We start from the raw sequence: 16,380 nt of genomic DNA, 5'->3' as shown, positions 1-16,380 counted from the left end.
CACATATGCAATACCATGTCAAATTATTATTTTCACATAATACTCACAAAAAAAGTTATGTCATTTTAGTTAATTAGTTTAACGACTATTGTCGGAGTCAAAGATCAAATTTCCAAAATTCAAAAATTACAAGGACAAAAATATCCAATTGTAGAGCGTAAACTAAGCCCACAACCTATGATAGTATGGGACTAATAGTAGAGCTTGACCTAAAGGATTTAACTACTCTGAAACTCTAAAATTCAAAAAATACATGAACTAAAATTAACCAAATTTAATTAAAGAAACTAAATTCGTAACTTATACATGGTTAAAAGACTAATAGCCAAATTTAACCTATTATTTCTACTATTTATAATATATAGGATAAAGTAATAGTTAGTTCCTAGATATGACAACTTTTCCTATTTTGGTCCTTGAATTTTTTTTCCATATTAGTCCCAAAATTTAGAAGCTTTTTTTACTTTAGCCATTAAGCTTGGATTCTACTAAGATGTGATGATGTAGTAAAATTTAAATTTTTTATTTTTCAAAATTTTATAAAAAAGTTAAAAATTTAAGTTGATAATTTAACATAATTTTAAAGTATGATATTATCACATATTAATGAAATTTAAATTCAAGTTTACCAAAGCTTAAAATTAAGGGTAAACTATTAAAATAATCATTTTTTATTTACTTCAGGTTACATTTTAGTCACTTATATCTGAAATGTTACGTTTTAGCCACTTACGTTGTCGTGTTGTAACATTTTAGTCACTAAGCTGTTAGGTACCGTTAATGGTGTAATTGTAAGCTGACATAGTACATTAAATCATCATATCAAACAAAAATTTTAGGTTAATTTATACAATTGGTCCCCATATTTTTTTTGTTTTAAGCAATTTATTTTTTTCTTTTATGTTCTTTTAACTATCCTTTTTTTTTCTTTATTTTTCATTTTCTTATGCTTCTCCCTCTGTTTTTCTCCCTTCTCCATTTCCTTTAACGTAGTTTTTCTATGTTTGCCTTTTTTGTTAAAACTAGTCCCTATACTTTTATTTTTTTGAACAATTTAATTTTTTTCGAATGAGGCAAGCTTGTGGGCTAGTTTTAATAAACGGAAAATATAGAAAAATTACGTTAAAAGAAATGAAAAAGGGAGAAAAACGGAGGGAGAAGTAGAAGAGAATGAAAAAAAAAGAAAAAAAAGTTAAAAGAACATAAAAGAAAAAAATTAAATTGCTTAAAAGTTAAAAGAACATAAAAGAAAAAAATTAAATAGCTTAAAATGAAAAAAAATATAAAAATTAATTGTAGAATTTAACCTAAAATTTTCATATGAAATGATGATTTAACGTGTCATGTCAGCTTACCGTTACACCTTTAACGATAATTGACGGTTCAGTGACTAAAATGTTACAACATGATAACGTAAGTGACTAATATATAACATTTTAAATATAAGTAACTAAAATGTAATTTGAGACAAATAAAAATAAATATGTTGATAGTTTATTCTAAAATTTATGTGAAGAATTGTCTATTATATATTCTTTTAGGTTTTCCAGTGGTATTAAAAAGGAATAATCGTCTATCCCAGTGCTGCTACCGTCAGAACATGGGCCAAAAGCTCATGGCATGAATTTATGGATTACCTAATGGGACACCTACTTTGGGTATCTTACATAATATTTTATTCATGTAAAAAAATATAATTGATTTAAAAAAATAAATACGTTAAACAATGTTTAAGTTTGATGATAGACTTCATGTATTATAGTATTAGGCAATTTTAAAATAGGAGAAATGATAGTATAAAATTATTATTTCAGGTTATTCTGATAAATCAAATTTTTTCAAAATTTTTTTGGAATAGATGGGTTATTGGTGTTTTGAATGGGAATCTCAAGTGCATAGAAAAAGATAGGATAGGAATATAGAAGAAGAGAAAGAAATGAAAAATTATGGTGAGATGAGAAAGATGATGGGTGTGCTGTGATAGTGATGAACAGCGGCAAGTACGACTGCAGATTTTTTTTTCAGTGAGATTACAGATAAAAAAAGACCACACTATTTATTGGTTTGTTGGGGCATTAATTATAAGATACATAATACTGGTGAATTAGGTTAGCATCGCATCACGGAAAGCCAAAATAAGGTGGTGAGCATGAAAAAGAAAAAGAAAAGTTAATGTACTGGTATTTATTGCAACAGAAAATTAGAAATTCACACATTCATATCATAAAGTAATTAACAAAACATATAAATAATAAATTAACAATTCCTCTCTTAATTTTAACAATTTTCTTCTTCTTCTTTTGTTGCTACATTTATTGCATGAGGTACTGCTGGGGAACTTGTTCACACTAACCACCTTCATTAAATGCGTAAAACAATGCAAGATAGCTTAAGGATGATGGGGAGCAAAGGGTGGCAAAGGAGGCCATTTTCCGAACTTGGGGTGGTGGTGGAAATACTTGGGAGGAATCTTAGGGAGAGGAGGCAGCTTAGGAAGAGGAGGGTGGTGGTGGAAATACTTGGGAGGAATCTTGGGAAGAGGAGGTAGCTTAGGAAGGGGAGGGCATGGCTTCTTAGGGAATGGAGGGATCTTGGGAAGTGGAGGGAGTGGCTTGTAAGGAATGGGAGGGAGGGGTTTTGGATTGTAGGTTGGAACAGGTGGTGGAAGTGGCTTCGTATACACTGGAACCTGGGGAGGTAGTGGTTTGTTGTATACAGGAACTGGAGGGGGCTTGTAGATTGGAACCGGAGGAGGGACTCGTTTCTTGTATACCGGAACTGGAGGAGGCTTATGGACTGGAACTGGTGGAGGATGTGGTTCCGGAACTGGAGGAGATTTATAGACTGGAACTGGGGGAGGACATGGTTTCTTGTATACTGGAACTGGAGGTGGATGTGGTTTCTTATAGACTGGAACTGGAGGAGGATGCGGTTTCTTGTATACTGGAACCGGAGGAGATTTATAGACTGGAACTGGTGGAGGACATGGTTTCTTATATACTGGAACTGGTGGAGGTTTATAGACTGGAACAGGTGGAGGATGTGGTTTTTCAACTGGTGGAGGTTTATAAACTGGAACAGGTGGAGGATGTGGTTTTTCAACTGGTGGAGGTTTGTAGATTGGAACAGGTGGAGGATGTGGTTTTTCAACTGGTGGAGGTTTGTAGATTGGAACAGGTGGAGGATGTGGTTTTTCAACTGGTGGAGGTTTGTAGATCGGAACAGGTGGAGGAAGTGGTTTTACTGGAACTGGAGGAGGTTTATAGACTGGAACTGGTGGAGGTTTATAGATTGGAACAGGTGGGTTTACGGGAACTGGAGGGGGCTTGTACACCGGGGACGGTGGCGGAAGAGGTTTCTTGTAGATGGGAGGGATTATTGGATAATGGTGGTGGAAGCCTTTGAATGGGGGAAGTGGAAACTTGGGCAAAGGGGGATGGTTCCACTTAGGCATGGGAGGAAACTTAAAGTGAGGCCAAAAGAAGGCAGAAGCACAGGTTAGAGGTGAGAATCTGAGCTTTCCTTTTAACCCAAACTCGTGTTTCCCATCACTACTGGACTTCAACACTAACTTGGCCGACTCCAAGCCATCATGGGCGGGACAAGGTGCTGCCGATACACTGTGAAGCTGTGCATAGCATTCTTCCTTCAGTTCCCCATTTTCAACCAAATCCTCTGGAACGGATACTTTAAAATTGCCTTGTTTATCAAGCTCCCCTGATCCTCGTGTTTTGAAGTTCTTCCCATTTTCGGGCTTGCAGTCTATGTTTACTCGTAGCCCTGTAAAAAGAAACACAAATTAATAACAATAATATTATGGATATCATCAGTGTTAAAGTAACCCTACATAATACAAAAATAATGCTGTCCCGTAGTCCTACTCGAGCTCAATATATGCATGCATGCATGAGTAGGTGATCAAAGTACGTACCTGAAAAAGCCTGGCTAATCTCCAAGTTATTCTCTGCACAATCTGCACACTCACCAGCCCCGACAACCTCGACTGTTTTAGCATCGGCATTGCAAAAACTGGCAACAAATAACAAGGAAGCAATGAAGCACACAAGTGCGCCTCCTCGAAACGGGAGGATCTGCATGGGGAACCTATGCTTTTTTACAGTCCCTCCTCCCAACGATTTAGGAACCCAAATCAAAATAATATCAGCTTATTTGCAGCTGCCAAGCACATAACAAAATAATCTTTGAGTGATGATGATCAGATTGCATATACAGAGGCTTTATTATATAATGATCTTAAAGGGAATCAAATGCAAAGCCTCACCGACACCTCACTTAAAGCCTCACATGAATTGGGGACCCCCTCCCCTTTTGCTGTTATATGGTTTGAAAAAGAAATGTGTGCCACGCCAGCTTCATCGTGCAAATGACATTATCTTTCATTCAATGAGTTCTCAACTACAAACAGGCTGTCTGTTTAAACCTACTTACTCACTTTCATAAATATAATCTTTGCTTTGCTTATACATGATTTTTGGTTGAATTACAAAAATGTTCATTACAAAGCAGCATACAACTATCAAATCAGTCCTTACAAATATTAAATTAAATCTTATAAGTCTCAACTTTCCCACATCCTTGCATAGTTTTGTATACAAAGTTGACATCTTCACGTGAATCAACCAACTAATGACTTCAATTGTCCTATATGTTGAATTGCTTTTTCATTACTGTCAATTTTTTTTTATATCCACTTTTATGATTCATATTAGACGATTGTGATTATTTTTCCTAATAATATTATAAACTTAAATAAATTCAAAATTTCAGCTTTTGGAGCATAAAGCATAGACTAAAATTTGTAAGATATTTTATTTATTTATTAATGACCTAAACTTGGGACCATAGCTACCATTGCATGTGTCGTTGAGAGAAGTGATGATGAAGCAAGAGACTTAAATAGGCTACCAGCTAAATTGAAGAAAATTTCGAATTTACCCTTACTTTTTGCCATCAATGAGATTTTACTAGCTTTGCCAAAACTGGCATGTTAATTTAGATATGATAGCTTTTGAATAATTCTCATGTGCAAATCACAAATAAGCTGAGCTTTGTGGTTGATTTATTAATGCACTAATTAATAAAATCCATGAAGCAACTATTTTAAAATTGTAAATACTGCACAACATATATACTTGGTAATTTTAAATTATAATTACATCTTAAAGTAGTACTTATTTAGATAATTGTTATACATGCTCATTATTAATTATAATAAAAATTAATTTAGATTTTATTTAAATATATTTATCACGAATTTAAATATTATTAAGCACGACTAACTATCAAATGAGATTCATTCGGGTGATAAATATTAGAGATTTTAATTGTTGTTCGATAGGATAGGAAAGAAAAGAATATTGTGAAGGTTATACAATTGAGTCCAAGTTAAATGAATTTATTTATAAAGGAAGTTAATAAATTTATTAATGAAAGGGATATTATTGTTTTTTTGGTGCACTAATCTTTACATTTAACCACGGAAGTTGGTGATATATGGCCTTGACCTCCTAAAATGGATAATTTTCCATTTAAACTCTTTATAATCTATATAACTTTAAATTGGCAACAGTAAAATTATACTTTACCCTCTAAAAATGATAAAAATTATAAAGATATATACTATAAAATGATAAAATTATATTTTCACTATTATAAAATATACAATTTAATCTCAACCCTCCAAAAAATTTCTGAGTCTCTTACTGAATATAGTTATTTATTTTATTTGGATTACTTAAAAATGTTGATTGGTTGGTGGTTGAGCTTTTATGTTGATTTGCATTAGTTTCTATATTAGTGTTAAAGAGTGCTTTGTTATCCGGTTTCGTGTTGTGGATTATAAGCTATTAGATTAGGGCATTATATTCAATAAAGAATTATTGAATAAGAGGTTAAAGTCCCCTCAAACCAAGGATCTCTTTCAGTCTACTTCGTTTTTCATTAATAAAATTTATATTTAGTTGAAGAAAAGAATTTTTTTAGGTATAATGAAATTTTTGGTTCTCCAATTTTATAAAATAAAATAGTAATTTTAGTCTTCCATTTAAATATGTTTGTTAATTTTGTTGTTTTTGCATACATGTGGATGACATGTTAGTATTTAATTAATTTTTAAAAATTTTAAAATAATTTTAATGATTTTTATTTTAAAAATATTTTTGAATTTTAAAATTTTAAAAATTAATAAAATGTTGATGTGTCATCCACGTAGTAATCAATATGTATGCCACGTCAGCAAAGTGAAAAAACATTAACTTTTTCATCTATTTTAAGATGATTTGATAAAAATGCAAGTTTAAAAGCTAAAAAGACAAAATTAAATGAAAGGCTAAAATGACTTTCTTTGTAAAGTTGGAAGGTTAAAAAATTATTATGTTTTTTTTTTACACGATTGTATTTTTAGTTATTTATTATATATTTAATAATTAAGCAAAATTTACTCATTATTATTCACATTACCTATTTTAATTGCCTAATACATTATGAAATCATAAACATTAATTAAATTATATTTGCTTATATTATTATCTTTATTATATAATTTTTAATAATATATAAAATTTTAAATTAAATAAAAATAGAATTATTTTAATATGAATTGATTCATGAATTTATAAATTATATAAATTACTTTATTTCACAAAATATTGTTAATAATAATATTTTTATTGCATTGATATTATTTAAAACATATACTATTATATTCTTCACGTGCAACACACGAGTTAAAACTAGTACTTAATGATGCCTTGAAAAGATAATAGATTTCGACATTTGTTTTTTGATCATGAATTTCGATAGTTATTTTTCAGATAATTATAGGTCTTTATCTGATAAAAGGACTGTTTGTAAGATAATAGTATACTTAAATCAACAAACATGAGCACATCAAAGAAATTAATTTTTCTTTTTATAAAAAAAGCATAAAGCTGTTGATAAAATCTTGAAAAGAATTAATGTTGAAAATATAGGTACAAGTCGCATAATAAACGTGGGGTCAAAAGACTACTGAATTTGAGCAAATTAGGGACTATTATGATTTATTATGCACCCTAATGTTTGGTGAGATGAATTGTGAATGATATAAATTCACAAACCACAAATGATAACAAAGCAAAATTGTAAATTATGTGAGTGGGGCAAAGGGTATTGAAGCAATGTTTTAGACAAGTGATAACCTCATAGCACATTTTTTGGATTAATAGTCACATTCAAAGATGTGGAGGGTTTTAATGCCCCAAATTTAGGTAATATCTCATCACCTACAATTGAATTTTATATAGTCATACACTTGGGTACTTTAAATTAGTGGTCGAAGTTGGACCCATCTTGGACGACTTTCATTTTAAGCCTAAAACAAGATTTTGCGACGATGGATGATTTTAGCTTATCCGCAAGTTGATATTATTCCTCACATCTTTTTTAAATATCTATATTTAAAATTTTATTAAAAATATTATTCGAGTAAATTAAAAATAACATTTTTGTAAACAAAATTGTAAGAATAATACGACGAGATCATTCATCATTAAAAATACGATTAGCCTTCAACAAAATTTAAAGTCCCAACCTTTATGCTCCATCATGTTTAAAAATAAAGGATGATACTACAAACAACAATGTTGTTTGGACTGATCTAACAAAAACTTGACCCACGAATTAGTACAAAGCGATTAAACTAGATTTTATATATTTTTAAAATTTGTAATAAATTTGTTTACTTTGAACTGAACGAACAAATCAAACCAAAAACTGATGATCTTAACGGATTGACTATCGTTCCCGTCCAAGAAACATCGACCAACAACCATTAGACTTTGGAATCTTTTGAGAGAGAAATTGTATAGACCAATCAAGCAAAACCCGGAATCCATGAGCAAGAATTTTTATCTACCACAACCTAGAAAACAAGAAGCAAATGTTGGTGGGTTGGGGGCAAGAAAATATAATGTTATCCGGAAATTTTCCTCAAATAAAATTGAACCTTCTGCTTCTTACCTTTTTGCTTCAAAAAGGCTTAATTTCACATGCTACAACAGCAAGGTATGCCTTTTCCTGGCCTAATTCTCAAACTACTTGTGCCTTCACTTTGAAATTTTCCAAATGCCTAGCATGTGTTGCAATAGCCTAACTTCAGAAACACTGCCCCATCTACTTCTTTTTCTTTGATTTGGAAGCTGACTGAGTGTAAGCAGTTCCCTGAAAATTAAGACATCCAAATCAGGAAATTTTCAGCTAAACCCTACTAAGATTGTTATTTAACTTATTTAAGACAGAGGTCCATAATACGAGTAGTAGAGGGTGAACAGACCAAAAAGAAAAAAGAGAACAATAACTGCACTAGAAAATCATGGGAAGTAAATGACGATGCATAACCTGAAGCCATTCATCCAATGAGGCATCAGTAGTCCCAGTTCCGACTTCCACCTTTGGAGCATTCTTAGTTTTCTAGCAAAAACAAACAATAAAGGCAAACATATTAGGTTCACTCCGCAAAAAATTAAAAATAAGAAATACAAGAAACATGAAAAAATAGATGCAAGCACTTTTCCTTCTGTCTCTCTCTCCTTACAAGTATGCATGCAACAATAAAGTAATCTTGCAAGTGCAAAAACAAAAAAATTTACAAATACTTAACATTCACAGCACAATAGCTTTCTGGACAATTTGAAATAGGTCAATCATGCTAGGACAATGTAGATTTGACCCCATGTATACATGGTGGGTGTGCTCTTTTCTACGAGATATCCATCAATATTTTCATTCAGCAAAAGGCCCTGTTTGATTAGGTATTATAACAAATAGTTTGGAGAAAATGTTAATCCTGTCTCATGCATACTTTATTTTAGTACATAGTTACTAGAGTAAATTAATACAACTGAAGAAGGTGGCACAATTACAATACCTTTGTAGTAAGCTGAAGTTGACCATGAAGCCATAAGGCGAGGAGAACAAGAAGTGCAATCCCAAGGGTAACAAGAAAAACAGACTCAACACTTGGGAAACCACCAGCCTCAACAACTTCAACGGTACCATTGTAGAATGTATTTTGGTATGGTTTCTGGTGAATTTCATAGACGATCGTACCCACAAGATCAAAAGTTCCGGGCTGCATCAATGTTTTAGACATGTAAGCTTAACTGCAACACTGTCCTCACAAAAGGTATTTATATAAAGTTCTAAAGCATAGAACTCCCCGAGTTTTTATTTACCTGTAAGTACCTGCTAACAGCAAACATGTAAGGGAAAGTAGCTTGCACTGAAGGGGACACAGATGCTTTGTTGAAGGTCTGTATTAAAACAACACACTTTCAGTTACAAAATTTACATGCAAAAGTCACAAGGCGGTTTCAATCCAACAACATAGGCCATAATGTTTTAGCAATGAAGAAGCTTAAGATCCTTTTCAAATAAAGCAAGAAGCATTTTATAGGGTTTAGGCTTTAAGGTAAAGCACAAAAGAAAACAAAAAGCCAAATGTCAGAACCAGCAGCAAAACATTACAATTGCACAGTGAGCAATTAGAGTATGATATCTATATACTGTATTGATATACTCAGTATAATCACAAAATCAGTGTAGGGTCTAGCCTGAAAGTTAAAGACACAGCAAAATCTACATTGGTAACACACTCTGCCAATGTTTCTTAAACCAATCTAAATGCAAGTTCAACATCCATCTTCATATTATTGGGCAAAAATAATGAACTGCACTATCACTGTTAAAGCTCATTAAAGTAGGTAAGCAGTAGCAAGAGGAACACAAAAGAATCAGTCACAGCACATAAAACTCATCACTAGCCACATGTTTGATAATGGATATTTAAGACATTCAATAAAGATACCATAGATTTAGTCAACACCTTTTAACCAAGTAGACAACAAAATAGGATAAGCAGCAAATAATGATCTAGAAGAAAAAAAAAAACAATGAATGCATTAACTTAAAAAAAACTAAAAGCCAAGATATTCAATAATGTAAAGTTTTTAAATTAGGAAATGACAGAAATTAAGAACAGAAATCAATCAAAATGAAAACTGCACTAGATACCAAAGCATGAGTTTTAAAAATATTACCAGAACAATATTATGAAAACCTATGATTACCTGCGCTGTAAGATTTTGTACAAGCATTCGATGATCGAAAGGGAGATGAACACTTGCTTGGATTGCAATGATATTTAAAGGTGACCCCTAAGCATAAGAGAGGACTGGCATGGCTAATGCAAAACTGGTAAGCATTGAAATCTAGCAAATGAACTGAAGAAGGACAGATAAATTAACTTATTTCAACACATAACATCAAATTGCATTGTAAAAAGAGCCAGTAATGTTGTGAAGACAAACTAATTACCAACATTTTCCATCCCAACTAAAAGTTCAGTCTCTTCTCCAGCCACAACCACTGCCAAGAGAGAAGGGGGAAGAGGTTAACCATTTCCAATCAAATAAAAATGCACATCACTCACAAAATCATACATCGAAATGTTCTTACATTTCGCACTATTTTTGGGGAAAATGAATACAGTTTCAACTCCCGGCGCTGGGCCAAAATTCCCATCACCAAAATCCTGAACATCCTCGCCAACAATCCCAAGCTCACCTCCTTCAACAGCTTCAGCAACATCTACGTCTGCTTCTGATTGACACCTAGCAACTATCACACAAGAAAAAATTCAAGTCACAACATAATTTAAAACAATATTGACAATTTATTTATCTATTTATTAATTTATGATCAACAAAAGGTAAACAAAAAAATGCAACAAACAAATTCAACTCTGGAAATACTACTTCAAGAATGTTACAGAAAAGAGCATCAAAGTAGTTGACAAGCATTTTAGCCAAAAACGAGAAGTGCTTGACAAGAACGCTTTTCGTTGCCTTTTCTTAGAGCAAAAAAGAAAGCTAAATAACCACTTAAGTATCGGTAGAAAAGGTAGAAAAACGATGGCCAAGCTTGTCTGTTTTCTGAAAAAGAAATCAAATGAAAATGAAATGTCAAGGGCATGCAATGCAACCAAGATTTAGAAAACAAAGAAATCACGCCAAAATCACACTTATCGAATCATGAATCAAAAGAAAGAAAATCAATTCAGATCAAAACAATGGGACGTAAGAATGCAAGAGGAAAATCCAAAAGTAAGATCCAGAGTCGGCGATAGGTAAGCAGAAATAGCTATTTAATGTTTAATCAAAGAGGATAATAGATTTAGATCTGAAATAGTAATTTACAGACCTTGGAGAAGAGGAGAGGCAGCGAAGAGTAGAACAAAGAAGAAAACCCTGAAACTTTCCATAGCCATCTTCGAGAGTTTCATATTTGGTTAAAGAAAATGATGGTAATAAAAAGAAAGAAATGATGGTCTGCAAGAAGTATGTACCAATGAAGGGTGGCTGGCTGACGTTTCCAACGCCAATAAATTATATCAGACCCAAATAACAGAGAGCTGAACACAGATCAAGTCTGCCATTTTCTCAATCGCTGCTTTAAATAACACTGCCCACTAGAGGAAATTCTAAAAACAGCAAAAATTTATATTCCTTTTTGTATTACTTAAAATTTAATAACTAATATTATGTTAACTTTTAAGTCGTTAAAAAAAAAAGAAGAAGTAAAAACTGTTTATTGCAGTCTATCCTATCATTATATCGTCTAAATATTACATCATCAACAATAATAATTTTTAATGACTCAATTTTTGCTTATATGGAAGTAAATTGATCTGCAATATCTGAATTGACTGACTTATTTATGACTCAATAAAAAATAAAAATCTACATTAAATATAAATTTAAAACAAGATAATAAAACTTACACTTATATATGAGTTTCAAACAATATTTTTTGTAAAGAGGGTACTCCTCCAAGCACCAAAGTAGAAAAATAGAAAAAAGAGTAATAACAGTTTGACATTGACTTTTTTTTTTTTTTTTGTGTATACAATCGAGGTGAAAAGTAAATAAGACCTCTATAGATTACCAACTCTGAAAGAGCTATATCTCATAAGTACTCCTTTGAGCTCAAAGTACAGACAAAGTAATAGTTGTTTGATAGAAGTTTCCAATAGGCAAAGCACAACAACATGGAGGAGAAACCGATAATGGTGAAAACGACTTCAAATGCATTCAATCCGCTAATAACTATACATTAAGAACTAAGTCCTCAATAATGCACTTAGTTTCAATAATGACAACTAATTTCAGTTATACAAATAACAATTAATTTAATCGAAAATATTAACCCCTGCCTACTTATTGATCATGTTAAGATGACATTTAAAGAACAAGGTGTTTTTAATGCATTTTTTTTTTTAGAATTTGATAAAAATTGTATTAAATGTAAAAGAATTTTCTATAATAATTAACCTATGCTTATAACTAGACCCTTAATTTATGGACTAGATCATCTCCACTCTTTTTTCTTTCCTAGCTTGATAAATTAATCCCATTGTTCTTACAATTTCACTGCAATCAATAAGTAACAAGATTTATATACTAAAGGGAAAAATGTAGTAAATAAAGAAAAACCATTGATTCACTAATAATATGATTTGATAATTAAACACTTGCAATGACCTCATCTAAAAAGTCATATATTTGTATTATTAATTTATGATAAATCATAGTTCTACCTCTAATCATTCAGTGATAGACAAAATTTGTGGTTCACATACATGTGGAACAATGAAGAGGAAATGCTGAACATTTCTTTAATAATTTTCTTTTCAAAAGGAAGAAAGGGTGATTAGACTCAAACCATATTCACAATGTCTACAAGGAAACGAAGTATGCATCCGAAACCGACTTTCTCTATCAGCTTTTCATGGATCTTAAGGCACTGATCACATGTGGTGCGATCTCCTGTCGACAATCCTCTATATACATACTTGGAAGTATTCATAACAATCATATATAAACTACAAAACATGTGTACCTATAATGAAAGCAATTGTTTCCCCAAGAGCTATAACATCACTAGGCAAAATGTTCAACATTGAGGACAACAAACCTAGTAAAAGATTTAGTCACAAAATGCAAATTCATCAAGTGCAGATGCTTGAAGCTATTCATTAATCAATAATAATGTAGCATTCGATGCAACAACAATTGTGCATGTAACAACCCGCTTTTTTATGGTGTCAGAAATAGTGATTTCGGAGCCACAAATCTCACGACTGAGTCCGTAAATATTACTATTTAATATTTATAATAAATCTTGATTTGATAATTTATTTTATTTGAATGAATAATTAGGTTCAAGTGGTAAGTCCTTAAAGTAAAGTGGCTTTAGAAAATGAGATTTTGGGACCTCCTTTCGATAAACCAAGCTCGAAAATAATTTATTAAATATTTATAGGGTGTTATTAGGGTCATACTAAGATTTTGTTAAGAAATTTTAATGTTTAGATAATTAATTAATTGAAAAGGACTGAAGTGTAAAATATGTAAAACTTAATTGCTATAACTTTATTTGTATTAAATGAATATAAAAGCATGAATTAAAGGATTTATATGGAATTTACCTTTTTAGACCATAGTGGACGGTTCAAGGGTTTCAAATATGGAATTTTAGTTGTTTACTTTAAGGTTAATATAATAATTTAATAAATAGATCTAAAACAAAAGAAAATAAAGCATGTGTCTTCTTCATTTTCTATCTTCATCACCGAATAGGAAAATGGAAAACTCCATTGTTGGCTTCATAAGCTTCGGCCAAGCATGGTTATTTGCATGTAAATTTAATTTTCACCCAGTAAATTTTATGTTTTTGAGTTCGTGTTAGCTTAATCTAGTTAATCCGAAGTCAATTTGTAAAATTGATATATGTATTAGTTTAATCTAGCTATGCCATAGATGAATTTGATATATATTTTAAAGTTTTATGATAGATTGTTAAGCTTGGATGTTAAATAAATATATTTTGTTAGAAAATTTTTGATGATTTTAAGGCACAGTGACTTATAAAATTCAAGGAAAATAGTGTAAATTGATGATAAATATGGGCTGTTACAAGGCTAGGTAATAATCGGCTAGCATGAATTTTAATTAAAAGTGGTTAAATTATAAGTTTTGGGTTTAGGAATTAAATTGTAAAAAAGGTAAACTTTGAGGGTAATTTTATAAATTTTCATTGTTAAGGATTAAAATTTAACTTAATTATTTTAAATGTTGGAATGAGATTAATTGAAAAAATATAATTATTTAGATCAAGAAATGACTCGAACGGACATAAATCACAGAAAAATCAAAGTAGCGAATTAGGCGTTAGATCACGTTAAGACATCGTTTTGGTACAAGTAAGTTAGTATTATATATATTTTATATTAAAATCCTTGATTTTTTTTTTACTCTAGTTATGTTGTTTGTAATTATATAATGTTGGTTGATGGAAATTAATAATGCAATTGAGTTATACATGAGATATTCTGTCAGGCCTTGAGCCTAACAGGCTTCGTGCCAGAGTATTGTATCAGGACTTGAGCCTAGCAGGCTTTGTGCCAGTGTATTGTATCAGGCCTTGAGCCTAGCAGGCTTTGTGCTAGTGTATTGTATCAGGCTTTGAGCCTAGCAAGCTTCGAGCCTAGCAAGCTTCATGCCGGTGTATTGTATCAGGCTGTAAGCCTAGTAGGCTTCGTGTCAGTGTATTGTATCAGGCCTTGAGCTTAGCAGGCTTTGTGGCGGTGTATTGTGTCAGGTAATTTGTATTGAAAATATTATTTCAAGTATCATATGTAATTCAATATGGTTCAACGGGTAAGTAAAGATTAATGGAAAGACATGTATTAAATTTAATGTTACTAATGTTCATATGAAATGGAAAGATAGATAGGCATATATGAAATAAAAAGGATAAGAATTTATCGGTGATGGATGAAATATACATGGAATTCATTTCTTAATATATGCTATGTTTTATAGATGTTATGTTTACTTATTATCTATTAACTATGTTGATTCAAATGAGAAGAATGTGTAATGGATATATATATATGTGATAGATGATGTATAAAGCCTAAATGCTTATTATTTATATGCCATGATTTACTTGGAACTTAAATGTAATGTTATATTTACTAACCTTAAGAGGTAATGTGTATAGGAAAGGAAGTTTGGCATATGACATGGTGAAAGTATATTTGATTGTTTAATTTAATATGTTCGGTAAGTTTAAGTTTCCTTTTATACAAGCTTACTAAGCACTAAGTGCTTATATAGTTATTTTCTTTGTTTTGTAGATCATCGAAAAGCCTGATCGGTTGAAATTTTCGTCGGAGCACAATCACTCTATCCATTGACTATTTTGGTAGCTTTTGAATAATTTAGACTAATGGTTATAAATGGTATGTATAGGGTTGTATGTTAATTTGTAATGTTTTGAGCCTATGCTTAACATACTTGCGTATATATATATATATGTTTTGAAATTAGTTGGAATATGCTTGTGTTAACAGGTGAGTTTGGTCTCTTATGTGTGTCTTGTGAATGAATGTGACTAAGTGATATAATTTGAGAATGAAGTAACTAAATTGTGAATGTGTGATGTATGTTTTGGCATGTATAAGGCTTAATGAATAAGTGTTACATATATGTTATTTGGTCAACCTAGTTTGCTTATGCCTTTTGTGTAAATGTTTTTGTTTGGGTTTATAAGGTTTTGGCAAGATGTATTCTTGATTACTTTTAGGTGTATTGTAAATATATGGCTTGAGACATGCTTATATATGATTGAAATGACTACTGATGCATGGTTATAATAATGCATGTTTAAGGTAAGGTATGTTTTAGAATTAGATGAATTGGTGTGAATTGTGGTGCCTTTGAATGGCATATTGGTTAGAATTCATAGGTTGATTGATTTAGCATGAATTGAGAGTGATTTGGACAAATGAATACATGTGTAAATGATGTATCTTGTTGGCCAAGGATGGGTATTTAAATGGTTTGGTTTAAGGGTTAATTTTGGTGCACATAGCCTAAGATACGGGCTGTTACACGACAGTGTGCCACGCACAACCAACCCACACAGCTTTGTGTTTATTAAATTCTAGATGCAGGATGAATCACACAGTCACAATGAGTTACACGGCTATGTGACCAAACTTCAAATACCCACATGGCCTGAGTTATGTCACATAGCTGTGTGACCCGTGTTTTCAAATTTTTTAACTTTTTTTGAAATTTTCTGATTTGTTTTAAATTAGTCCTGGATTGTTCTCGAACTATTTTTAGGGCCTAGAAGGCTCGATTTAAGGCTCAAATCTGTATGTTTGCTAGGTTTATAATGAATTTTTGGTAATTAAGATTAAATGGAATTATTGATCTGTTTTGAAATTAATTATTCTGATTTGTACAGTAA

The 16,380-nt window shown here is 31.5% G+C and overlaps 2 protein-coding genes across 9 annotated transcripts; both read right to left on the bottom strand.

The window, feature by feature from the left end:
- Window positions 1-2,183: 2,183 nt before the first annotated feature.
- Window positions 2,184-4,302, bottom strand: LOC108467192 (extensin-1). The gene is made up of 2 exons (XM_017767755.2): window positions 3,932-4,302; window positions 2,184-3,780 (listed from the first exon to the last, which is right to left on the bottom strand). The coding sequence occupies exons 1-2, from the start codon at window positions 4,095-4,097 to the stop codon at window positions 2,390-2,392; spliced, it is 1,557 nt and encodes a 518-aa protein (XP_017623244.1). The 5' UTR covers window positions 4,098-4,302; the 3' UTR covers window positions 2,184-2,389.
- A 3,215-nt stretch (window positions 4,303-7,517) lies between these two features.
- Window positions 7,518-11,561, bottom strand: LOC108464821 (translocon-associated protein subunit alpha-like). 8 transcript variants are annotated; one of them, XR_008274243.1, is made up of 10 exons: window positions 11,405-11,555; window positions 11,260-11,326; window positions 10,516-10,677; window positions 10,375-10,425; window positions 10,128-10,280; window positions 9,234-9,311; window positions 8,927-9,130; window positions 8,398-8,469; window positions 8,020-8,220; window positions 7,518-7,921 (listed from the first exon to the last, which is right to left on the bottom strand). XR_008274243.1 is itself a non-coding variant. In XM_053021260.1 (8 exons), the coding sequence occupies exons 4-8, from the start codon at window positions 10,152-10,154 to the stop codon at window positions 8,173-8,175; spliced, it is 429 nt and encodes a 142-aa protein (XP_052877220.1). In that variant the 5' UTR covers window positions 10,155-10,280; window positions 10,375-10,425; window positions 10,516-10,677; window positions 11,260-11,555; the 3' UTR covers window positions 7,839-8,172. The 8 variants fall into 8 exon arrangements, 2 of the variants coding, with proteins under 2 accessions (XP_052877220.1, XP_052877225.1); XR_008274245.1 differs by having other exon boundaries at window positions 11,260-11,312; XR_008274244.1 differs by having other exon boundaries at window positions 11,260-11,306.
- Window positions 11,562-16,380: the final 4,819 nt, after the last annotated feature.

The sequence above is a fragment of the Gossypium arboreum genome, chromosome 2 (assembly GCF_025698485.1).
Source record: "Gossypium arboreum isolate Shixiya-1 chromosome 2, ASM2569848v2, whole genome shotgun sequence".
Taxonomy (NCBI): domain Eukaryota; kingdom Viridiplantae; phylum Streptophyta; class Magnoliopsida; order Malvales; family Malvaceae; genus Gossypium; species Gossypium arboreum.
This window is presented reverse-complemented; position numbering and strand designations above follow the sequence as displayed.

What these genes read in the sequence shown, in the direction of transcription:
- LOC108464821 (XM_053021260.1), bottom strand. Translation starts at nt 10,154, where the DNA reads ATGCTTGTACAAAATCTTACAGCGCAG. An exon ending in AACTTCAGCTTACTACAAAG is followed by an intron (nt 8,470 to 8,926) that starts GTATTGTAATTG and finishes TGTTTTTGCTAG; the next exon opens with AAAACTAAGAATGCTCCAAA. An exon ending in CATTGGATGAATGGCTTCAG is followed by an intron (nt 8,221 to 8,397) that starts GTTATGCATCGT and finishes CTTAATTTTCAG; the next exon opens with GGAACTGCTTACACTCAGTC.
- LOC108467192 (XM_017767755.2), bottom strand. Translation starts at nt 4,097, where the DNA reads ATGCAGATCCTCCCGTTTCGAGGAGGCGCACTTGTGTGCTTCATTGCT. An exon ending in GATTAGCCAGGCTTTTTCAG is followed by an intron (nt 3,781 to 3,931) that starts GTACGTACTTTG and finishes TTCTTTTTACAG; the next exon opens with GGCTACGAGTAAACATAGAC.